General features: G+C 43.3%; 1 protein-coding gene, 2 long non-coding RNA genes and 1 pseudogene across 3 annotated transcripts; 1 reads left to right on the plus strand and 3 right to left on the minus strand.

Annotated features, from left to right (window-relative positions):
* Window positions 1–729: 729 nt before the first annotated feature.
* Window positions 730–1,508, minus strand: LOC141059277 (uncharacterized). The gene is made up of 2 exons (XR_012222411.1): window positions 1,109–1,508; window positions 730–1,055 (listed from the first exon to the last, which is right to left on the minus strand). It is a non-coding gene; the product is annotated as an uncharacterized lncRNA (long non-coding RNA).
* A 1,004-nt stretch (window positions 1,509–2,512) lies between these two features.
* The window catches only part of LOC141059268 (uncharacterized), a 285,741-nt pseudogene continuing 262,788 nt past the window's right edge, over window positions 2,513–25,465 (minus strand).
* LOC141059265 (gastrula zinc finger protein XlCGF53.1-like) lies at window positions 6,119–23,615 on the minus strand. Its single transcript, XM_073555585.1, has 7 exons — window positions 23,463–23,615; window positions 7,823–7,972; window positions 7,516–7,695; window positions 7,309–7,432; window positions 7,128–7,225; window positions 6,839–6,929; window positions 6,119–6,263 (listed from the first exon to the last, which is right to left on the minus strand). Exons 1-7 carry the CDS (start codon window positions 23,595–23,597, stop codon window positions 6,226–6,228), a joined length of 816 nt encoding a protein of 271 aa, XP_073411686.1. The 5' UTR covers window positions 23,598–23,615; the 3' UTR covers window positions 6,119–6,225.
* LOC141059274 (uncharacterized) lies at window positions 11,489–17,517 on the plus strand. Its single transcript, XR_012222409.1, has 2 exons — window positions 11,489–11,549; window positions 17,136–17,517. It is a non-coding gene; the product is annotated as an uncharacterized lncRNA (long non-coding RNA).

A 25,465-nucleotide genomic window follows, 5' to 3' on the forward strand; every position in this document is an offset into this window, starting at 1 on the left:
CTCGTGCTTACTGTCCCCCATTAGGGCGTGGAGACATCCTCCTATGCTGTTGTGGAAGGTTGCTAGAGAAAATTTTTTTTTTATTATTTTTCCCTAACTAAGGGGGTGATAACGGGGGGTTTGATTTACTATTTATGGCAGGTTTTTATGTTTGGCAGCTGTCGCACGCTAAGACGCTTTTTATTGTAAAAATAGTTTTTGCATCACCACATTTTGAGAGCTATAATTTTTCCATATTTTGACCCACCGAGTCATGTGAGGTCTTATTTTTTGCAGGACGAGTTGACGTTTTTATTGGTACCATTTTCGGGCACGTGACATTTTTTGATCGCTTTGTATTCCAATTTTTGGGACGCAGAATGAGCAAAAAACAGCATTTTATGAATTTGTTCCACGTGTGGTAAAATTGATAAGGCAGTTTTATTCTTCGGGTCAGTATGGTTACAGTGATACCTCATTTATGTCATTTTTTATGTTTTGGCGCTTTTATGCAATGAAAACAATTTTATAGAAAAAAATAATTATTTTTGCATCGCTTTAATCTGCGAGCTATAACTATTTTTTTTGCTGATGACGCTATGTGGCGGCTCATTTTTTGCAGGACAAGACGACGTTTTCAGCAGTACCATGGTTATTTATATCCGCCTTTTTTTATCGCACGTTATTGCACTTTTTGTTCAGCGATTTGATGATAAAGCATTTTTTGCTTCGTATTTTTATTTTTTAAGGGGTTCAATAAAGGGGTTAACTAGTGGGACAGTGTTATAGGGCAGGTCGTTACGGGTGCGGCGATACTAAATATGTGTACTTATTGTTTTTTTTTTTTTTTCAAAAAAATGAATTAGGGAATTTTTTTTTAATTTAACAATTTTTTTTATAAATTATTTTTACACTTTTTTTTACTTAATTACATTGTCCCACAGGGGACATCACTGTAATATGTCACATCGCTGATCTGACAGGTTGCACAGCACTGTGTCAGATCAGTGATGTGACAGGCGCTGCTGTAGGCTTGCTCCTGCCTGCTCTCAGCAGGCACTGAGAAAGACACCTCCCTGCAGGCCCCCGTGGCCATATTGGATCCGGGGACCTGCAGGGAAGGGGGGACCTGCAGGGAAGGAGGCCCCCGCAGCAGCGCTGCACATCGCGGTGCTGCGGGGGTCTCAGGGAAGCACGGAGGGAGCCCCCTCCCTGCCGATGCTTCCCTGATGCTCCAGTACACTGCGATCATGTTTGATCGCAGTGTGCCGGGGGCGGTCCATGACCACCCCTGACACATAGTGCCGGGTGTCAGCTGTGATAATCAGCTGACACCCGGCCGCAATTAGCGGCACTCCCCCATGAGCGCCGCTGATCGCGTTGGACGTATTACTCCGTCCTTGGGACTTAGGTCACATGGATGGAATAGTACGTCCAATGTAGAAAAGGGGTTAATCCCAAATGAAAAACTATACCGATAATTCACTCTCTGAAGGTTAGTCAGAAGCTAACAGAATAAACATATACCCCACGTTTCAATATAGGGTGAGGTGACGTATACACACTCGCTCTCCAACCTTCTAATTTCTACAGGTTTTGTTGTCCTCACCAAAGGCGACTCATCAGGAGACTATTTAATATTGACCTATATTCAAGCGAGACTAGACAAAAAAAAAATAAAAATAAAATCATGTATCATGATATCCAAAACAGTCAGAAAACTAGCCACATATGGGCAGATCCCAGACTTCACACTATATACTTCAAAAGTTTATAAGCAGCTCCAGTGTCAGGAATAGAAAGTATGTGACAATACAGTATATACCGCTCAGGGAACACTGAACTTCCAGAGATCATTTCCATATTCACACTAAATAATGGCGCAGATCTCCCAGACATAATGGTTGCACATATCCCTAGTCTTTATAATGATATTGCACTCATTCCCTGACATTCCCTAATGATCTTTGGAGCAGGTAAGTTTTCCCTGAGTGGTAGATATTGGGTCCTCTGAAAACGGAGTTTAGCCTGGGACAATTTGTCTGCACTACTAATTGACAGCTGTTACAATACCAAACTAGGACAGTCCCTACAGGAGGAAAAACACAATAATTATACGGGTTTTCACATACTTTCTATTCCTGACACTGGAGTGGCTTATAATGAAAGTATATAGTTTGAAGTCTGGGATCTGCCAATATGTGGCTAGTTTTCTGACTGTTTCAGATAACATGATACATGATGTTAGAGTTTTCTTCATCTAGTCTCGCTTGAATATGGGTCAATATTAAATAGTTTCGTTATGAGTAGCCTTTGGTGAGGTCAATGAAACCCGTAGACATGAGAGGCTTGGAGAGTGAGTGTGTTTACGTCACCTCACCCTATATACTTAGACGTGTGGTGTATGTTTCATCTATTAGTCACCTTCTGACTAACCTTCAGGGGGTGGATTATGGGTATAGTTTTACATTTGAAATGAATAAAGTTTAAGTTATATCCTTTTGTCATTCCTCATGTTTGCTGACAAGAGGTAACCCATTTAAGAAGATCCAATTTAGGTTAAAACTATTCCAACATTATGAACATAAAAAAGGCTTCTCCCCTATGTGACATCTCTGATGTTTAATAGTTAATTTCCAAGTAAAATACTTCCCACATTAAGAAAATGAAAAAGGCTTCTCCTGTGTGTGACTACTCTGATGTTTAACAAGATGCTCTTTCCGGTTAAAACATTTCCCACATTCTGAACATGAAAAAGGCTTCTCCCCTCTGTGAGATCTCTGGTGGCTATCAAGATGCCCTTTCTGGTTAAAACATTTCCCACATTCTGAACATGCAAAAGGCTTCTCCCCTCTGTGAGTTCTCTGGTGGCTTTCAAAAGTTGTTTTCCATCCAAAACATTTCCCACATTCTGAACATGAAAAAGGCTTCTCCCCTCTGTGAGATCTCTGGTGGTTATCAAGATGCCCTTTCTGGTTAAAACATTTCCCACATTCTGAACATGAAAAAGGCTTCTCCCCTCTGTGAGTTCTCTGGTGAGCAACAAAATGTGATTTCCATTTAAAATATTTCCCACATTCTGCACATGAAAAGGACTTCTCTGCTTTAGGAGCAGTTTGTGTTTTAATGCCTCTTTTGTGACTTTGATTTTCCTTAGGAGTCGGTAATGAATCAGAAGATGGGACCTGTTTAATAGGATCAGATGACAGATCTTTGCTGTGAATGGATGATGGTATATCTGGAGTAACAGCAATCACTTCAGTTGTATCTTGTAGGATATCAAGATCGTCAGATTTAAAAATTGAAGATGTCAGCTGTCCCTCTGATTTCCTGGTACAGTCATCAACTAAGATAAAAAAAAAATAATTATTTTGTAATAAAATATCCTTGAGTTTTATTTTTTGAACATTTCTACTTAAACTGTCCATAAAAATGGCAAGCTATGTAAAAAACGTTATTTACCAAGACAATGACAGTTCACAGTCCAATAGAAAACATTGTCGGATGAACCAGTAGTGTGTGGTGATCAACTGTTTGTTCATTCTGCCTCCCAAATATAGAATTATAAGAAACCAATCAATATTATGTAGGCAAAAATAATACCAATTCTCTCACAGTTCCCATTCAGGTCCATCGTCTGTCAATGGAAAAACAGAGGTTCCCACACTATTAGTGGCTCAAAGGCTGTTGAAGAGCATCAAGGTTTCTAGAAACCAATCCAGCAAAATCCGCTCTCACTTCTGAGCCTTGCAGTGTGCTCAAACAACATATAGGATCCCTGTATTTAGCAATATTATAGTGAGAAGAATCCACCTAATTTATGGTGTGTGTCTCCTGGAGCACAATCTGGGCACTATGTGTTGGGTAATAAAATGGCAAATGTGTATTTTTCACTCTCCAACATGTTAATTTCCAGAAAGTGGCTGTGGAGTCAAAATATTCACCTCTCCTATAGATTATAACCCCCAGTGAATTAATTTATAAAGGATTTATTTATTTATGAGGATTTCGACTATTCTGGTTTTCTGTCATTTAGTTATATTAGGGCTCCTGCATATGGTGTTTCCAATCTCATCTGGGATCTGTTCCTGCTGTCCAGCTGGAGTAATCTGCTCCCTACTTCAGTCAATGGGAAAGTACCACACCCTACTAAAGCTTAAAGCATATCACCGGATTCTGCTAGATACAGCGTTGTTCTCCTTTGGTTCAGTCCTCTGTGATCAGCTCAAGGCATGTGTATTTCCTGTTGTGACAGTGGCCCGTTTACTGACTACTCTTGTGTCTTCTGATTCTGTATTCTGTCCTTCTGGTTCTGACCCAGCTACCGGACTATTCTTCTTGCCATCTAATACCACAGAATAGCAGGTAACACCATGGTCCAAGCCTAGGGGTTCCCTGTGTAAGTACATGTGCATTTAAGGATGTTAAAGGGCGATGAGCAAGGCAATCCTTGGGATATGGAAAGCAGAGAAGATAGTGCCAAGCATGTTCATGGTGGACATCTTTTCAGCTGCCAGGTGACCCAATACATTGTGTCTGCCAACTATTCCAGCTAGATCTGCATTCAAATAGCTAAATGGCGCTCCTTCCCTTCTGAACACTGCCATGTGCCCAGACAGTAGTGTGCAATCGTATGTAGGGTATTGACACACGTCAGATTTTAAAAATGGGGCCTGATTAGGAACACAAAACTGGCTGCGGGAAGAGGATAAATCAGAGTATTTTGGACACTAATTACTGTAATCAAAAACTGAGTATAGACAATAACATCTACTGAAATGATCAAACCCAACAGTCTTCATCAGTAATAAATGAGTAACTAGTGGTGAAACCTCTCTGGGGTAATTAGCGTATGGGGCCCAGTGACTTCACAATCTAAACTATCGTAAGGGCCGATATTTTCTGTCAGATGAGTTTCAAGAAGAAATATTACACATTTAAAGAGAACTGTGTATAATAGTGCAGAGCTGTGATATCTTAAAGGGAACCTGTCAGCAGGATTGTGCACAGTAACCTACAGACACTGTCAGGACGGCGCCGTTATACTGATTACAATGATACCTTGGTAGATGAAATCAGTCTTGTGGTTGTTGTTTAATCTGAATTTGTAGTTTTCAGTTTATGAGATTCTTGTGCTCTGGGGCGGGGCTGTGGGCGGGGCTTTATGTGGTGCTCTGCTTACATATGCATCTGTATTGGCTTTTGACAGGTTACTGATCCCTCAGTAACCTGCTCCGCATTTTTACATAATTCTTATATAATATTGTGAGGCTTAGAAAAAAAATTACATCCAGCAAAATGTCACCATTAAACAACAACCACAAGACGGATTTCATCACCAGATATCAATGTAATCAGTATAATGGCGCTGACCTGACACTATGTGTAGGTTGCTGTGTACAATCCTGCTGAAGGGTTCACCTTAAATTTAGATCTAAGGCAATGGAGAGCTTTTATTTACAGTAAGACTCTTATGCATTTGGAAAAAGCGATGGAGAGATTTTTTTAAGACTATCAGAGAGTTACAGACTCACATAAGTGACGCAGAACAATCCCACCACAATCACACTATCACACAGAATGAACAGGTAAAAAAAAAACCCCCCAAAAAAACATAGAATAAAAATGCTACATCCCCAACAACTTAGGCATGAGGGGAGAACTCCAACAGTAAACCGGAGTTGCACTCATTTATGATGGACCATTGGAGCCACTATGAGTCCTGAGCCCATCAGCCATGCACAGCTTAGAGATATATCATGGCACAGGTGTAATGGTTTTCCTGTAGTTTATCACAATCCTCCTTGAAATTAGTTTTAATACAAATTGAAAAGTCAGGATAAAGGGAAACTGTTGTTATTGTACAGAAATTCACACTTGGCCTCACTGCACATTTAATGATGTCGATCATAAAAGCTAAGTTTGGCCAGAAAGACTGGACCTGGTCTTGTAGGGACCATATGAGACATTCAGCAGCACAGGAGGGAGAGAAGGGAGATTCATCCAATAAGATATCAGGGATCTAGGAAGCCAACAGCATCATTACCCTCCGCTTTCTCTTACAGACCGATCATAATACTTTTCTTCAAGTGAATTTCTAACTTGTCAGCAGATCCTACATACACTGTCATTTGGCTTTGTAGTTTACAGACCTGGGCAGGTAAGGGTCTGCGTCTTCTAATCCCAGGAGCTAGGTGGATCCTCCAGGTGGTAAGTTCTATAGAAAAGGGCTTTCAATACCAAAGGTCATTTGAATAGTTTTGAGTGGAGGAGAATGTTGTGGTCTAGAGGCAAAATGGTGATCTCATGATTGTGACACGGTCAGAAGACACCACCGACATAGCAGCCACAGACATTGACTGAGAAGAATCTTAATGCAGGATTGAATGTGTTGCATGGATTTATGTCTTTTTACATCAATTAAGGAATTTGCACCCCAGACCTTGCGGGGCCATCACAACACAGAACTCAGACCCCAATCAGAGGACAATAAAACATTATTATTATCTATGAACTGTTCCAATATTTATGGCCACAACTGTTTATCACTCTCTTATAATGATAGCTCTGCTTCACGTCTCTTGTCTTATCTATTGCATTATTTCTTTGTGTGCTGTGTTGTGTATAAATATGTGATTCTTCAGATTTTGTATTATTCTATGCCTGATGAAAAGACCTGAGTATTCTAGAAAGCTTGCAATTTGTTACCATCTTTTCAGTTAGCCATTAAAAGGTATCAACTACTGAGGACTCTCAATTCTAAATGTATCTCTCTCTACTGGCTAACACGGTACAAAAATACATATCTTTCCTGTAAGACGAATCTGTGACTTCTCTGCATTTAGTGGTTACTACTCACCTGGGTAGTCATATGTCAGAATCTCCTCTTTACACCTCTCATCACCCCTCACATATGTCTCTGTAGTATTAATATGGGTCAGATCTTCACCCTGAAACAAATATTGTAAAAGTCACAGACAGATGGAGAAGTCACATCTATGATCAGCTCTAATCCTGCCATCTCCACCGTTCTCATTACACAAGTATAAAACATATAATACTGGGGGATAAAACAAAACTGAGCACAAGACCTTCACAGCCGTCTACACATCATAGGGGAGATCTCATGACACCTTCTCTCCATCTACCTGATGATCCTGAGGAACATGGAGATCTTCTTGTTTACAGTCCTGTGGAAGAAGAGGACGGGGACATCTCTCTGGTGTTGTCCTCTTACTGGATAGAACTGGAGGAAACACATGCAGGGACTGAATTCATTCTTTACATACAGATAATTATAGGCCGTGTGTATTTAGTCCTGTCTATTACCTGGTGATGTGAGGGGCTGGGGAACCTCCGTCATGACGTCCTTGTACAGATCTTTGTGTCCTTCTAAATACTCCCACTCCTCCATGGAGAAATAGACGGCGACATCCTGACACCTTATAGGAACCTGACACATACAATGATGCCGTCATACCCCCGATCCCTTCATAGCATTACTGTGTAATGTCCCAGCATTCCCAGCAGTGTCACCTCTCCAGTCAGCAGCTCAATCATCTTGTGGATGAGTTCTAGGATCTTCTGGTCATTGATGTCCTCATGTATCAGGGGGTGAGGTGGAGGCCCAGTGATTGGGCTCAGGGGTCTTCCCCATCCCTCAGACACAGGGTCCCGACAGCGCTCACTAGAGGTCTTCTTCACTACTGTGTAATCCTGGTTATGGAAAGACAGTAATAAATCTCACTACAGACATTTCCAGAGTCCTCACCTCTCCAGTTCTGTCCATCTGTTATTCCCATAGATAAGAATGATGTAATGTGACGGCATCAGAATCTCTCACCTCTCCAGTAAGCCGGAGGAGGATCTCTAGGGTGAGGTGTAATATCCTCTCGGCCATCTTGTCTCTGTCCATATCCATCTTTGATGGGTAAATCAGGAAAATTCTCTTTTGTAGAAGATCTTCACTGAGAGGATCCGATATTGTAGAGACCTGAATGAGAAGATGAGCCGATGTAACATCATAAAAATCCTGTGTAATAATACAATTACTGGAGATAAGGGAAACATATGAGGAGATTATTTTACAGTATTTAGTTTTCTTCTTTACATCTACTAATAAAACCTATATATTTAGGCCACAGACAACAAGCAGTTTCTTCCTCGGAGTCGGCAGCTGAATACGTTCCTCATAGACTCATCTTCCATAACGCTAATTCTCGTCTCATTTACCGACACTGGAATCGGCATTAGCAATACTGCAGGAGATATTCATTACACGTGACAGGAGAAATAACTATTTCATGATGAGGACGACATCTTCATCTTCTACTACGGCTCTAGAAACATATTTGGCCAGAGTCCGTCACTGACTCCATCCCCACCGGCTGTCTATATGAAGGTTTCCCGTCTTCCCCACACTGGAATCTATCACGTTAGATCTCATGTCTGATTCAAACACAGAAGTTTGAGGCTTTTATAAAAGGTTTTCTTGTTTCCACAAGCACAAAGGACAGAAATGATCTGATCCCAAAGTCTCCATGTACAGTGTTTTATGGGGTTTATTTCTGGCCTTAGGCTTTCCTATATTGCAAGAAAACACCAGAAAAAAACAGATATTAAAATGTTTCTAAAGAAAATTGACTCCAACAATTCTTGTACGAAGAAGAAAACATGGGAAAAGCAGAATACACATTTTATTTTTTCACACAATAAACAATTGTTTAAAAAAAATGAACTCTTTTGGGCCCCAGAACATAGATGTACACCGCAGGGACGGCACAGGTGTGGCTGCAACAAAAACCCTGGCAGTTTACCTACTTGTTGCTGCCAAAGCAAATATGGCATCTAAGACATACTTCCCAACCTTTGAAGAAGGGAAAGAGGGAAAAAGGTTGCATCGAGCCGTGGCAAATTTTAGGCCACGCCTGACCACACCCATTTCCAACTAGTCACACCCTTGTTCATGCTCCAACCACACCAATTTAGCACTGCTGATCACACTGACTGGTACTGAGGGCACACTGACTGGTACTGAAGAGGGGGAAAGAAAGAACAGAGGGGGAAAGAAAGAACAGAGGGGGAAAGAAAGAACAGAGGGGGGAAAGAAAGAACAGAGGGGGGAAAGAAAGAACAGAGGGGGGAAAGAAAGAACAGAGGGGGGAAAGAAAGAACAGAGGGGGGAAAGAAAGAACAGAGGGGGGAAAGAAAGAACAGAGGGGGAAAGAAAGAACAGAGGGGGAAAGAAAGAACAGAGGGGGAAAGAAAGAACAGAGGGGGAAAGAAAGAACAGAGGGGGAAAGAAGCAAGAAACAGAGAAAAAAGACCAGAGAAAAAGAAAGAGGGGAAAGAAAGAACAGAGAAAGAAAGAAAGAAAGAAAGAAAGAAAGGGGAAAGAAAATAGAAAGGGAGAAAGAGGGGAAAGAAAGAACAGAGAAAAAAAGAACAGAGAAATATGGGACAGAAAAAAAGGGAAAGCAAGAAGGAACAGAGAGAAAGAAAGGGAAAAGAAATAAAGAACAGAAGGAGAGAGTCAGAAAGAGGGGAAAGAAAGAACAGAGATAAAGAAAGAATGAAAGAGAAAGAACAGAAAGAAAGAGCGAGAATGAAAGAAAGAACAGAGAGAAAGAAATAAAGAGAAAGAAAGGGGAAAGAAAGAACAGAGAAAGAACAGAGAGGGAGAGAAAGAGGGAGAGAAAGAGGGGAAAGAAAGAACAGAGAGAGAAAGATTCTATAAAGATACTATAGCAGCCCGGCTCCCATTGCAGTGCCCACCAGAGCCTCCCAGTGCAGGATATATCATGATCCGCTCACATGGCCGACATCCCCTAGTCCAAGGCGATCCCGCTGTCCGCGATGTTGGAGGAGGACACAGTGATGGATCTGAAGCATACCCTGAAGAGCCTCCATGGTTCCGTCACAATCTCCTCCTGAAATTATCTAAATTTCGGTCAGCTTCTAGCTCGTCACATCCGGGTGCACGTCACTTGCGAATTCTAAAGTGCTCCTCGGGGCTCCATCATGTACTCTTGTGTCAGTGGGAAAAGTAAGCCACCGACCGGGGCAATGGGGCAGACTCTCTCTCAAAATCGGGACTGTCCCGCTGGATCCGGGATGGTTGGGAGGTATGAATGCTCCCCACCAAACACCTTGTACACTCACAGTCCCGCTTTGTATGCCTTGTACACACACGGCTCCGCTCCGTACACCTCGCGCACACACACACACGGCTCCATTCCGTAAACCTCCTACACATGCGGCTCTAGTCCATACACCTTGTATACACGCGGCCACGCTCTGTACACCTTGTACACACATGGCTCCACTCCATAAACTTTGTACACATACGACTTTGCTCCATACACCTCGTACACACACAGCTCTGCTCCGTACACCTAGTACACACACAGCTCCACTCCGTACACCTTGTACACTGACATGAACTCATTTTCTGCTCCACTAGTTGAGAGTTCCCCTTCCGTTCTCCCTCTGGTGGTGACAGGAGGTAGTGAGGTTGGTTTAAGTGGTAGTGATCTGCCACCTGATGAGGAAGATAATGATTGGATCTCTGGAGTATCAGACTGGATATAAGACAGCCGACGCCTTATCCTGGTGCTGGTGATTCAGTCTACTTCTCAGGTCCTGGACTTCAGCTCTCTTCCAGTCTTCTCAAGTTAAGTTTGCTTTTTGCTAGTGTTCACACTTGCGCTTGTTGGTCAATTCAGTTTTTTGTGTAATCAGCTTGCCCCCTGCTGGAGCTATGCTGAATTTCCACTTCTATTATTCAGTATTTGCCAATCTGCTTTTTGTCCCTTATTAGATTGGCCTCTTTTTTGCTCTGTCTCAGAATATTTCAGAGTGCTGATATAGGTTTAGAAGTCTAGTGACTTCAGGGTTAATTTTGCTATCAGAAGTGTTGGACAATATTTTTGTAGGTTTTTTTTGGCAGATTGCAGAAAGTGTCTTTCCTTTCCTGTCCTTTTTAGTTAGCTGGGCCCCATCGTTTACTCAGCCTATTTTCCTGCCTTTGTTTGTATTTTCACCTTGTTTAACCGTCAATACATGTGGGGGCTGTCTTTCCTTTGGGGTCTGCTCTGGGGCAGTTAGTTTTCCTCTTTGCCTGCTTTAGGCTTATTTAGCTCTCCGGTTGTGACGAGGCGTCTAGGACCATCCTAGGAACGCTCCACGACTGCTTCTAGTTGTGCGGTTAAGATCAGGGATCTGCAGTCTGCATAGTTACCAACTTCTCTTGTTTTCTGAGACTTAGCTTGTTGTCTTTTTTTCCCCCTCCTCGGTTACCCATTCATAACAGTACACATCTCTGCTCTGTACACCTCGTACACGCGCGGCTCCGCTCCGTACACCCTGTAAACCCCTCCTGACCCCAAACATAAACTTCCCCTCATCTAGCACAATGACAACCAGCACAGCAGAGTCCTGCATACACCTAGGCCCCTTATCATGTGACCCCTGACTCCTCCCCTCCTGTGACCTCATCACAGGTCCTGTGGGCACAGAGCAGCCCAGCGACGTCATTGCTGGGATTTATCAGTGAGGAGCTGCGGTGGCCGGTGGGTCTCTCTGGGAGGGCGAGGATGGGGTAGGTGCATGGGGGAGCATGGTGGCTCAGTGCAATGCAGGAAAAATAAGCTCCCGGGCGGGACATCGGGGCAGACAGTCAAAATCGGGACTGTCCCGCCAGATCCGGGACGGATGGGAGGTATGTCTAAGAAGGTGTGAAAGAGTTTGGCCGAATCCCCTCCTCCCCCAAGTACTCGATAGTATGTGGCAGCCAAGGTATTACGATACTTACATGCCTAATAATAGTGTCTGGGACTGCAATGTACGAAGATCTATTAGTCTGAGCCAGAGGCAGCACCCAATAAGTTACCTTTTATCGCCCCCATACACATTAGACTAAAGTTACATGAGATGAACAAGAAAATCCAGCTTCTTAGTTCCTGAAGAAATTTTCTTTATTGTCCAATAAAGAAAATTTCTGATTTTCTTATCTGGCATCCAGAATTTCAGAGGCTAATCCGTTTTTTCTTCCTGTAGATAATGCTCCTCTAGAGGACTCTGGTGGTGACTCTCTCTTACAGACCACAGAAAAGCTGGAATATTTGTGTATGGGAGAGTTGGGAGAGATAGCCGTCTGCCAAATAACCGTACAGCCAACAAGGGCTGGCACTAGGAATTTCGGGGCCCCATGCTGGCAACATTTTTGGGACCCCCTTGAGACTCCGCCCAGGCTCCACCCCAGCCCCGCCTCCACACCTCGAACTGTCCACTGTCCCACCGCTCTCTCTTGGAAAAACTACAATTCTCACCACACATTAACATTTCCCATCACCAGATCACACATATTGCCAGCAGCTTTTGTTTTGGGCAAAAGATTCTTTAAGCCGCCAAGAGGTGGACTCTTTTGGCGATGCCCTACTCTAACCTATTAAACATTTGTTAAAATATCCAAACACAATTTAGGTATATTTTTATTTATTTTTCAATTTTTAAAATCACCAATAATATCACATACAGGAGACAAGTACCACTGCACCATGACCAGACACCAGATTACCACCACATAGTGACCTATAATACCACATACAAAGAACAAATACCGCCACACCAGGTCCATACCACATATTACCACAATGATCGAATAATATCATATAAAAGGAACAAATACCACCTCACCATGTCCAGACCACATATTACCACCACATGGTGACCAATAATACGACATACAAGGAACAAATACAGTCACACCATGGCCGGACAATATATTACCACCACATAGTGACTGAATACTACAATACTGATCAGTAATAAAAATACACTATACTAATATCACCATAAGTGCCATTATACACAGGAGATCTGTACTTAGTATGCAATGTCTGTGTACAGGTAATACAGTTGTTACACCCGGTTCCCGTCCTGGCGCTGCGCCCAGGTCTGCCGCTGTTACACCTGGCGCTGCATCCAGGCCTGCCGCTGCTCTCCGTTCTGGGCACTCACCTCTAGCCTCTCATGCTGCTGCTCAGCGTTCTGTCCTCCCTCCTGCCTCCTCCTGGAGTCCTGTGAGGAGATCTGCAGCTAAGACTATTAGGGCACACCCGCCCACTCTCTTGCCTTCTTAAAGGGGCTGCATGCATTATTCAAAAAAACAATTAACCAATGGCAGGGCACTGGCTGCTATTTCTGGCCTCTCCTCCATAGGGAGAGCGCTGGAGCAATGAGAACAGTTGTGGCCAAAAGTATTGACACCCCTGCAATTTTGTCAGATAATACTCAGTTTCTTCCTGAAAATGATTGCAATCACAAATTCTTTGGTATTATCTTCATTTCATTTGTCTTAAATGAAAAAAAAAACAAAAAAAAACACAAAACTCCAAAAATGGGCCAGACAAAAGTATTGGCATCCTCAGCCTAATACTTGGTTGCACAACCTTTAGCCAAAATAACTGCGACCAACCGCTTCCAGTAACCATCAATGAGTAACCATCAATGAGTGTCTTACAATGCTCTGCTGGAATTTTAGACCATTCTACTTTGGCAAACTGCTCCAGGTCCCTGATATTAGAAGGGTGCCTTCTCCAAACTGCCATTTTTAGACCTCTCCACAGGTGTTCTATGGGATTCAGGTCTGGACTCATTGCTGGCCACCTTAGAAGTCTCCAGTGCTTTCTCTCAAACCATTTTCTAGTGCTTTTTGAAGTGTGTTTTGGGTCATTGTCCTACTGGAAGACCCATGACCTCTGAGGGAGACCCAGCTTTATTATGCTGCAATATTTGTTGGTAGTCTTCAGACTTCATAATGCCATGCACACGGTCAAGCAGTCCAGTGCCAGAGGCAGCAAAGCAACCCCAAAACATCAGGCAACCTTTGCCATGCTTGACTGTAGGGACCGTGTTCTTTTCTTTGAATGCCTCTTTTTTTCTCCTAAGAAGTGGGGTCTTCCTGGGTCTCCTACCATACAGTCCCTTTTCATTCAGACGCCGACGGATAGTACGGGTTGACACTGTTGTACCCTCGGACTGCAGGGCAGCTTGAACTTGTTTGGATGTTAGTGGAGGTTCTTTATCCAACATCCGCACAATCTTGCGTTAAAATCTCTTGTCAATTTTTCTTTTCCGTCCACATCTAGGGAGGTTAGCCACAGTGCCATGGGCTTTAAACTTCTTGATGACACTGCGCACGGTAGACACAGGAACATTCAGGTCTTTGGAGATGGACTTGTTGCCTTGAGATTGCTCATGCTTCCTCACAATTTGGTTTCTCAAGTCCTCAGACAGTTCTTTGGTCTTCTTTCTTTTCTCCATGCTCAATGTGGTATGCACAAGGACACAGGACAGAGGTTGAGTCAACTTTAATCCATGTCAACTGGCTGCAAGTGTGATTTAGTTATTGCCAACACCTGTTAGGTGCCACAGGTAAGTTACAGGTTCTGTTAATTACACAAATTAGAGAAGCATCACATGATTTTTCCAACAGTGCCAATACTTTTGTCCACCCTCTTTTTTATGTTTGGTGTGGAATTATATCCAATTTGGCTTTAGGACAATTCTTTTTGTGTTTTTTCATTTAACCCCTTAACGACCATGCCATTTTGTAGGTTAAAGACCAGGCCTTAATTTTGAAATCAGACCACTGTCACTTTATGTGGTTATAACTCTGGAACGCTTCAACGTATCCCACTGATTCTGAGAATGTTTTTTCGTGACATATTGTACTTCATGTTAGTGGTAAAGTTTATTCGATATGACTTGCGTTTATTTCTGAAAAAAACGGAAATATGGCAAAAAATTTTAAAATTTTGCAATTTTCAAACTTTTAATTTTTATGCCCTTAAATCAGAGAGATATGTCACAAAAAATAGTTAATAAATAACATTTCCCACATGTCTACTTTACATCAGCACAATTTTGGAACCAAAATTTTTTTTTGTTAGGAAGTTATAAGGGTTAGAAGTTGACCAGCGATTTCTCATTTTTCCAACAAAATTTACAAAAATTTAATTTTTTTTTTTTTTTTAAAAACTGCACCCTCAAGGTGTTCAAAACCACATTCAGGAAGTTTATTAACCGTTTAGGTACTTCAAAAGAATTGAAGCAATGTGTAAAGAAAAAAAATGAACATTTAACTTTTTTCCCAAAAATTTTTATTTGGACGCAATTTTTTTTTATTTTGTCAAGGGTATCAGGAGAAAATGAACCACAATAATTGTTGTGCAATTTCTCCTGAGTACACTGATACCCCATGTGTGGAGGAAGAGCACTCTTTAAGTGCACGGCAGTGCTCAGAAGGGAAGGAGCATCGTTTGAGATTTTGTCGTGTTTGGAGAGCCCTTGATGTACCTAAACAGTGGAAACCCCCCACAAGTGACCCCATTGGAAACTAGACCCCCAAGGAACTTATCTAAATGTGTGTTGAGCACTTTGAACCCCCAAGGGCTTCACAGAAGGTTATATGGTAGAGCCGTAAAATTGAAAAATCATATTTTTTCCACAAAAATGATCTTCAATGAGCTATAATTTTTCCATATTTCGGCCGACAGAGTCATGTGAGTGCTTGATTTTTGCGGGAAGAGCTGACGTGTTTATTGGTACCATTTTCGGGCACATAACTTTTTTGATCGCTTTCTATTCTGATTTTTCTGTGCATTTTTTGAATGAACAAAAACCAGCAATTTAGGAATGGTTTTTTATTTCCCCCTCCGTTCCGCATGTGGTAAAATTAGTACGGCAGCTTTATTCTTCGGGTCACTATGATTACAGCAATACCTCATTTACGTCGTTTTTTTATGTTTTGGTGTTTTTTGCACAATAAAAACTTTTATAGAAAAAATATTTTTGCATCACTTTATTCTGTGAGCTATAACTTTTGTATTTTTTTGCTGATGATGCTGTATGGCGGCTCGTTTTTTTGCGGGACAAAATGACGTTTTCAGCGGTACCATGGTTATTTATATCCGTCTTTTTGATCGCGTGTTATTGCACTTTTTCCAAGCGGTATGATGATACTGCTTGAAAAAAGTATAATTTGCTACTTTGTGTTTTTTTTTTTTACGGCGTTCACTGAACGGGTTAACTAGGGTGATACTTTTATAGATGGGATTTTTAGGGACATGGCGATACCAAACATGTGTATTTCTTTGTTTATTTTTTTACATAAAAATGTGTAGTTTTTAGGGGATTTTTTAGTGAATTTTTTATGTTATTTTTTTTTTACATATTTTTTAAAAAAATGTTTTTGTTTTTTTTTCAACCTTGTCCCTTTATGGGACTTTCACTTTCGTTTTCACTTTAGGTATAATACATTACAATGTTCCAGCATTGTAATGCATTATACCAATGCTGAGAGCTGCTGACACCATGCTGTGAGCATGATCTCACCAACTCTCTGTAGGTAAATGACCCGGAGGTTGTCATGACACCTCCGGGTCATCATGGCACAGGTCGGGCCCCGCGATTACATCGCAGGGATGCCAACCTGAGGCAGAGGGAGCCGCCTACCCTCTAGCCCCCCCCTCTGAACGCTGCGATCACGCTCGATCGCAGCAGTGAGGGGGTTAACAGCCAGGGGCGGAGGGGGCTCCATTCCTAGCTGTCAGTGCAGGAGGCTCAGCCACTGCAGCGCCGGGCTCCTACACTGATCAGGCAAGGAGAAACTCAAATTTCAGCTTCTCTTGCTGATCAATGCTGTGTTTGGTCTATCAGATTGACTGACCAATCACAGAGCTGTGGGTGCAGGGACCAAGGGCAAGGGTCCCTGCCCCCCTTACTGTGCCTCTCAGCTGTCATAGACAGCTGTCGGCACCGAACTGAAACTGCGTGTTTACACGCAGTAACAGTTCAAAGGCAGGACGTGCAGAGTCCGTCATGATACTGAAAGTTACCTCCTGCCATGACGGACTGTGCACGTCCATAGACATTAAGGGGTGAAGACAAATTAAATGAAGATAATAATAACAAAGAATTTGTGTTTGCAATAATTTTTAGGAAGAAACTGAGTATTATCTGACAAAATTGCAGGGGTGTCAATACTTTTGGCCACAACTGTATCTATCATTGCTACATCCGGTTCTCATGCTAACCCGTCTGCGCTGCATCTGCAGTCTCTGTGCATTGTCTAATGCTCTCTGTCTCCACAGCATATCAGTATCCTGTGTTACCTGGTTATATCTACAACCATCTGGGCCTAAGCCATCCCGTTCCGCCAACAGCCATCCGAGTCCAAGGACTGTGTGAAGGTCACTGGAACCGACTCCTTACCAACTAACCGGATCCAGGACCCAGCTCATTACGGACTCTGATATAACCTTTGCTATCCCTTTTGGTCCCACTGGGACAGCTGCCACGTGTTCGGGGTCTAACTGGAGGTAGCACCTGTGTCCTCCGGGTATTCCATTCTGGCCCTGCCTGAGGGGCTTACTACGGGTACCCGGGGCTCACTAGTCACGCCCCCTTCAGATCCCCCGGGACCGTGGTCCCGAGGATCCACTTCAGAAATAAAAACGAATGTGAACTTCACCATCTCTGCCTCCGCATCCATTCGTTACAGCAGTGATCATCGGTGACATTATATACAGGAGATCGATCTGTATATAGTGTTAGTGTACAGATAATACAGTGATCACCAGTGACATTATACACAGGAGCTCTGTATATAGTGTCAATATACAGGTAACACACTGACTCACCAGTGACGTCTCTAGGTGAAGTCCTTCATCTTTGCTTTTCATCTTCATCCAGCACAGACCACCATCATTTCTTCCAGTCAGGGTTCATCTCTGCAAGACATAACAGTTATCTAGAGCACCGCTTGCAGAACACTTTTTATCCCCAAATTCTAAACTACACCAAATTAATAAAAGTCAACATAGTCGCTCTGCACAGTAACAGGACCACCTCCCCCATTTAAAACAGTATCCTCAAAAAATAAAATAAATACATCACTGCAGTAATAATATCCCTTAATTAGCCCCCATGATAATATCCCCCCTTCTGGCTGCCCGTGTGTCAAATTCCTGGCTCCAGCCATATGTTCTCCCATCCTGTCCTCATGAGTACCCATTCTGCCCTCATGTGATGACCCATCCTGCCTCATCTGTACCATGATACTGCCTCAGCTGTCTTTATCATATCCATCTTGCCCCATGATGCTGCACCATCTGTCTCCATCCTGCCCCATGATGCTGCACCATCTGTCTCCATCCTGCACCATGATGCTGCATCATCTGTCTCCATCCTACACCATGATGCTGCATCATCTGTCTCCATCCTGCACCATGATGCTGCATCATCTGTCTCCATCCTGCACCATGATGCTGCATCATCTGTCTCCATCCTGCACCATGATGCTGCATCATCTGTCTCCATCCTGCACCATGATGCTGCATCATCTGTCTCCATCCTGCACCATGATGCTGCATCATCTGTCTCCATCCTGCACCATGATGCTGCATCATCTGTCTCCATCCTGCACCATGATGCTGCATCATCTGTCTCCATGCTGCACCATCTGTCTCCATCCTGCCCCATGATCCTACACCATCTGTCTCCATCCTGCTCCATCTGTTTCCATCACCATGTCGCCTTCCTGCCCCGTGTTTCCAATACTGCCCACGTGTCTCCACTCCTGCCCGCTATTTCCATTCTGCCCCCGTATCTCCCGTCCAGCCTTCGTGTCTCCATTCTGCCCCGGGCAGAAAGGAGACACATGGTCCATGTGTCTCCATCCTGCCGGTGTAACATATTGTGGCTTGCCGCTTTCTATAAAAATAAAAAAAAGTTCACCTTACCTCGCCATGCTCCTGCAGTGAGCAATGATCCCTCCAGGCGTTTCAAGCGCTCAATCGCCAGTGAATGACAATGACGTCATACGCTGGCGACGTGCGTGCTGACGTCAGCTGCCAGCCTTCGATTGGCGAGCAGCTTTAACTATTGACATGTGGGCCTGGACTCGCACAGCAACTGAACCTACATCTCGGATGCAGGTTCAGTTACTGCACCGGCAGAATCCTGCCACTGGGGCCAGGAGCAGAGAAGACTGGGCCCGATGTGGGCCCCATACACCAATCAGGGCAGTAATGCCCAGATAGCGACACTGCAGCCAACACTTATCTCATGTGTATGAGGTCAGTAGTACTACACTGACAGGCAGTGGTGATACACGGCACTAAAGTAGTACAGTGCATCACCGGAGCCATCAGAGGCTCGTATGTTGGATGATCGCACTAATCAGAGTTGTTAAAAAATTGTTTAAAGTGGAAAAAAATATCACAGTTTCAGCAACAAGAAATATCCATCACTATAGGGAAAACAGTCACTGCATAATGTTAGTTAAGTCACATCCATAACTACTTTATTATACTCTATTATCCTATACATAGTGGAGAAGATAGAATCACAGATCCCACAGCAATAGCTGGAAATGGCCCTCCAACGTAAAGAAAAAAAAAAAAAAAAAAAAAAAAAAATCTATCTACATATATACTGTAGAATTTGCAGAGTCATATCTCCAGACTCTGCAGATTGCATGCTCCTGTTGTATTTGGCAGGCCTGGACCAGATGGTATGAAGTTCAAAAATAAACTTGAGGCCGGTTTCACACTTGCGTTTTTTTGCGCTGTATTTTAGCGCTAAAAAACGCATGCGTTTTTTCCCCTATATTTTGCATGAGATGCGCTTATGTGCACATACCCATGCGTTTGTATGCGTTTTTATACGCATGCGTTTTTTTGTAGTGTGCACTCAGGCGCACAAAATGCATCCTGTTGCATTTTTTGGACGTCCGACATGCCTCAAAAAAACGCATGCGCACGCAATGCATTTTTTTACAGCAAGACACCCATTGTAAGTCTATGGGTGCGCATACGTGCGCATTGGTATGCGCATGTATGCGTTTTTTTGCGCATGCGTTTTTTTGTTGACCATTGGTTAAACAATGGAAATTAGGGGTTAGGGGGTTTATGGTTAGGGTTAGTAGGGTTTGGTTAAGGGTTAGGGTTAGTTAGGGGTTAGGGTTTGGGTTAGGGTTAGGTTAAGGGTTAGGGGTTAGGGTTAGTAGAGTCAGGGTTTAGGGTTAGTGTTAATCCTAACCCTAATAATTGTTATCTTGATTTTTTTGGTGAGGACAAACAATGTTGGAAAAAATACAAACTCATACAAACTCATACAAACTCATACAAACTCATACAAACTCATACAAACTCATACAAACTCTGCGTTTTTTTTCCTGCATGCGCATAAAAATGCTTGAAAAAAACGCAGCATTTGTATGCGTTTTTTCTATGCGTTTTTTGTGGAAAAAACGCACAGCAAAAAAACACAAGTGTGAAAGTAGCCTAAGAAGTGTAAGAAATGCTGACCTTTGGTCTATCCGACTTATCACAAGGAAATTGTTCTCCTTATGCGGTCTCTCACACAGTATGACGACCCCCACAGCACCTCACACAGTATTATGGCCACCACAACCTGCTACACAAAATTAGGGCTGCGACTCAGTATGGAGGCATTTAAAGTCCACCACAACCCCAGTATAATGGCCCCTACCAGCCACACATTCAGTATGAGGGTCCCAACAGCTCTTCTCTTAATATGATGCCCCCACAATTCCTGATATTTGAAAAAGAAAAAAAACACACTACTCCCCCAACCTGGTTCCTGAGGTGTGCTGCTCTGGTCTACGCGGTGTGAGCACTGAGGCTCCATTCTACAGGGGTGATGCAGTGCACGGAGTCTCAGACTCACAGGTGAAGGCTGAATGGTGGATCAGGAGCTTCCGACTCCCTGATTCTCTATTCTATTCAATGGTATCACCGTCATGGGAATGTGGAAATCACTGAAATTGTGATGATGGGAAGGAGAGGGTGACCAATACCTGAACCCACTGAGCCCTGTCAATTCATAGGCACCATAGCGACCGAGTGGGCTACCATTATGGATGATACACTCTGCCTATCCAAGTATCGTTTGGTAAATATCTCATAGATCCTGGGTTCATTAGTATTTGCACCAAGAATGGGGCTATGAAAGTATTTCTTAATTAGCTGTGATGTTGTCGGTGGGGTGGATGGTACTATATTGTGCATGTAGGGGGCAGTACTATGGGAACATTAGAAAGTGGGGGGAAGGCAGTACTGTGGGAACATTATACTGAGTGTGGTGGGATGATGGTACTATGGAACTGTGTGGATTGAACTGCGGTATTGTGAGAAGATTATACTGTGTGATGGGATGGTGGTATTGTGAGATTATACTAATTGTGTGGAGGTTTGGCGATATTGTGGAAATATCTTTTGTGTGAGAGATGCCAGTACTGTGGTAACTTTATACTATGTTATGGGCATCATATATACTGCATAAGGGGTGTAAAAAGGTGTGTGTTACATAAGAAGAACAAATCCTCAGGGCTGTGCGGCATTCGTGCAAAAGACTGCTATCTAGACGGGACCCTATGGAATCAATGGGAAGAGGGAGAGTTTCAGGAAGAAAGAGTCTAGATGGTACACCAGGTCAGGTGACCTTGATGATACAGGTTACTGTTATTATAAAGGCAATAGCCCCAAAAGCCAAAACAGATTTTGCAGCAAGCAAAAAAGGGATGCCAGTGAAGAATTTGAGGTACCAGGCCATGGTAAAGTGCCCAAGGCAGCTGGTTGTGGTGGCAGAACCCAGGCGGCACCAGACAAGTCCCAGAGTCCAGACTACGCCAGCCAAGGCCCGAGAATCAGACCTGCGGTGGCCAAGACCCGGAGTCCAGACTGACTATCAAGGCCGGAGAATGTGACCTAGAATCATAGAATCATAGATGACAAGACCCAGAGTCCAAACTACACCAGGTAAGAGCAGAGTCCCAGCTCTCACTACTTCTGGTACAAGGACATGCGCAGTTCCTCAAGTACCGAAGATTTGTGAGGAGATTCCGCTCAGTAGTATACGCCTGCAATGAAGAGCGAGTGACCTGGGCCATTGCTCCAGCATTTACGTCAGTACAGGTGTTGGTCCAGGGAAGTAAAACAGACAATCCAGTTGAAGTGAAGGCAGCCCAGCAAACCTTGACAGACCTTGTTAGGAGGACTTATGGCCTAATGGGAAGAGGCAGAGACCCCGCTATAGTCTGTGTTCGCAGAAGAGACAGTGTTGTCGACTATGTGTCAGGAAAATCACCCTTTTTGATAGATAAAGTAACCTATGGTTAGAGGCTGTTATTAGAGTGAGAGAGAGCCGGAGAATTCATTGAATATCTGATATTGTATATTTCACCTCGTAATCACCTTGTTTGTTATTATTCACTGTTGGCATAGTGATAACAATTCCCACCATTATCAGGGAAATAAATAATTATATTGGTTATTTATGGTTTTTGTCTGTGTCATGATCTAGACCGGGTTTTGGTCTTGTCTCTCTTTTCCCGGTCTGGTCATGTCAGGGGTTAACTTTCTCTGCCTCATTCCTGTGTCGGGTCTGCTATATCTCTGTGCTGCATCCTGCAGGCAGTGCCAGTTATATTTCCTGCCTACGGCGTTTGTAGCTGGCTCTGGTGAACTCCTGGTTTGTCTTGCTGCATTTAGCTGACCTTGCCCGTGTCTTTGCACCCCTCTCCTACCCGTCCCGACTCTGTGTGTCCCTGTATGTTTGGATACCGCGGGACTCGACTCTGACCTGATTCTGTCTCTTTCTTATGATACCTCTGCTACATACCGGTACTGACCTTTTGGCACTTCTCTGACTCTGTGTTTGGATTTCCCCTTTGTACTACGCAAAACTCTTGTATCGACCCAACTCTCTGACTATCCTGCTGGCACCTAGTGGTAGGCTGCTGAAGTTCTGCTAGTCTGCTCTTAGCAGGATTTCAGCTTACTCTCTACTCTACTGCCATCTAGTGGAGTTCGCGTTACTCTGCATTTACCTGCAGTACTGCAGCGCGACATTCTGGGTGTTTCATCCAGTCACCTACTTACAGGGGCATTATGGAGGCATTATATTGTGTGGGGGGCATCATATATACCGTATAAGGGGCATAATGGGGGCATTACACTCTGTGTGGCCAAGAAAGGGGCCCTGTACTATGAGAACAATCCGTTTCCTCCTTTCCTGTCTTCCATAGTTGGGTCGTATGTATCTATTACAGGAAACAGAACAAAAACGCAATGATTCTTATAAAGTGGCAACAACAACACCAAAAGAGTCTCCGTCCTGAAGGGGTTAACGTCCCCCGCGCTCAGTAATGGGGAATCTACGGCCCCTACATCCACCCACAGAGCCGCACTCCACATACAGTAGAGAATAATGGAGCCTCCAGCACTGACCTCCACCCGCAGAGCCACACTCCACATAGACAATAATGGAGCATCCAGCACCGACCTCCACCCGCAGAGCCGCACTCCACATAGAGAATAATGGAGCCTCCAGCACCGACCTCCACCCGCAGAGCCGCACTCCACATAGAGAATAATGGAGCCTCCAGCACCGACCTCCACCCGCAGAGCCACACTCCACAGAGAATAATGGAGCCTCCGGCACCGACCTCCACCCGCAGAGCCGCACTCCACATAGAGAATAATGGAGCCTCCGGCACCGACCTCCACCCGCAGAGCCGCACTCCACATAGAGAATAATGGAGCCTCCGGCACGACCTCCACCCGCAGAGCCGCACTCCACAATATATACCGTATGGGAATAAACATGCTAGAAATAGGAGGAAACCACTATGGCTAAATAGAGCTGTAAGGGGCGCAATAAGAGATAAAAATAAAGCATTTAGAGAATTAAAGCAAGTAAATAGTGATGAGGCATTAAATAAATACAGAAAATTAAATAAATTCTGTAAAAAGCAAATCAAGACAGCAAAGATTGAGACAGAGAGACTCAATGCCAGAGAAAGTAAAAATAATCCCAAAATATTCTTTAACTACATAAATAGTAAGAAGCTAAAAAATGATAGTGTTGGTCCCCTTAAAAATAGTCTGGGTGAAATGGTGGAGGAGGATGAGGAAAAAGCCAATATGCTAAATGACTTTTTTTCAACAGTATTTACACAAGAAAATCCCATGACGGATAACATGATCAGGGATAAAAATTCTCCATTAAATGTCACCTGCTTAACCCAGCAGGAAGTACGGCGGCGTCTATAAAACACTAAAATTGACAAATCCCCGGGCCTGGATGGGATACACCCCCCGAGTACTGCAGGAATTAAGCACAGTCATAGATAGACCATTATTTTTAATCTTTAAAGATTCCATAATAACAGGGTCTGTACCACAGGGCTGGCGTATAGCAAATGTGGTGCCAATATTCAAAAAGGGGACAAAAACTGAACTTGGAAATTATAGGCCTGTAAGTTTAACCTCAACTGTGGGTAAAATCCTGGAGGGTTTTCTAAGAGATACTATACTGGAGTACCTGGAGAAGAAGAACCTCATGACCCAATATCAACATGGGTTTACAAGGGACCGTTCCTGTCAGACTAATCTGATAAACTTTTATGAAGAGGTAAGTTCAGGGCTGGACCAAGGGAATGCAGTGGATGTGGTGTACATGGACTTTTCAAAAGCTTTTGATACGGTGCCACACAAAAGGTTGATACATAAAATGAGAACAATGGGGATAGGGGAAAATATGTGTAGGTGGGTTAAGAGCTGGCTCAGGGATAGGAAACAAAGGGTGGTTATTAATGGAGCACACTCGGACTGGGTCACGGTTAGCAGTGGGGTACCACAGGGATCAGTTTTGGGTCCGCTTCTTTTTAACATATTTATTAATGACCTTGTAGGGGGCATAGAGAGTAGAATTTCAATATTTGCAGACGACACTAAACTCTGCAGGGTAATTAATACAGAGGAGGACAATTTTATATTACAGGAGGATTTATGTAAACTAGAAGTTTGGGCTGATAAATGGCAAATGAGCTTTAATGGGGATAAATGTAAGGTCATGCAATTGGGTAGAACGAACAAGTTGTATAATTATGTGCTTAATTGTAAAACACTGGGCAAAACTGTCACTGAAAAAGACCTGGGTGTATGGGTGGACGACAAACTCACATTTAGTGGCCAGTGTCAGGCAGCTGCTGCAAAGGCAAACAAAATAATGGGATGCATTAAAAGAGGCATAGATGCTCATGAGGAGGACATAATTTTACCTCTATATAAGTCACTAGTGCGACCACACTTAGAATACTGTGTACAGTTCTGGTCTCCGGTGTATAAGAAAGACATAGCTGAACTGGAGCGGGTGCAGAGAAGAGCGACCAAGGTTATTAGGGAACTAGGGGGTCTGCAATACCAAGACAGGTTATTACACTTGGGGTTATTTAGTTTGGAGAATCGAAGGCTTAGGGGTGATCTTATTACAATGTATAAATATATGCGGGGACAATACAAAGACCTTTCTAATGATCTTTTTACTCTTAGACCTGTGACGGGGACAAGGGGGCATCCTCTACGTCTGGAGGAAAGAAGGTTTAAGCATAATC

This window comes from Dendrobates tinctorius, unplaced genomic scaffold (genome assembly GCF_039654945.1).
Source record: "Dendrobates tinctorius isolate UK_male_01 unplaced genomic scaffold, ASM3965494v1 ptg000226l, whole genome shotgun sequence".
NCBI lineage: Eukaryota > Metazoa > Chordata > Amphibia > Anura > Dendrobatidae > Dendrobates > Dendrobates tinctorius.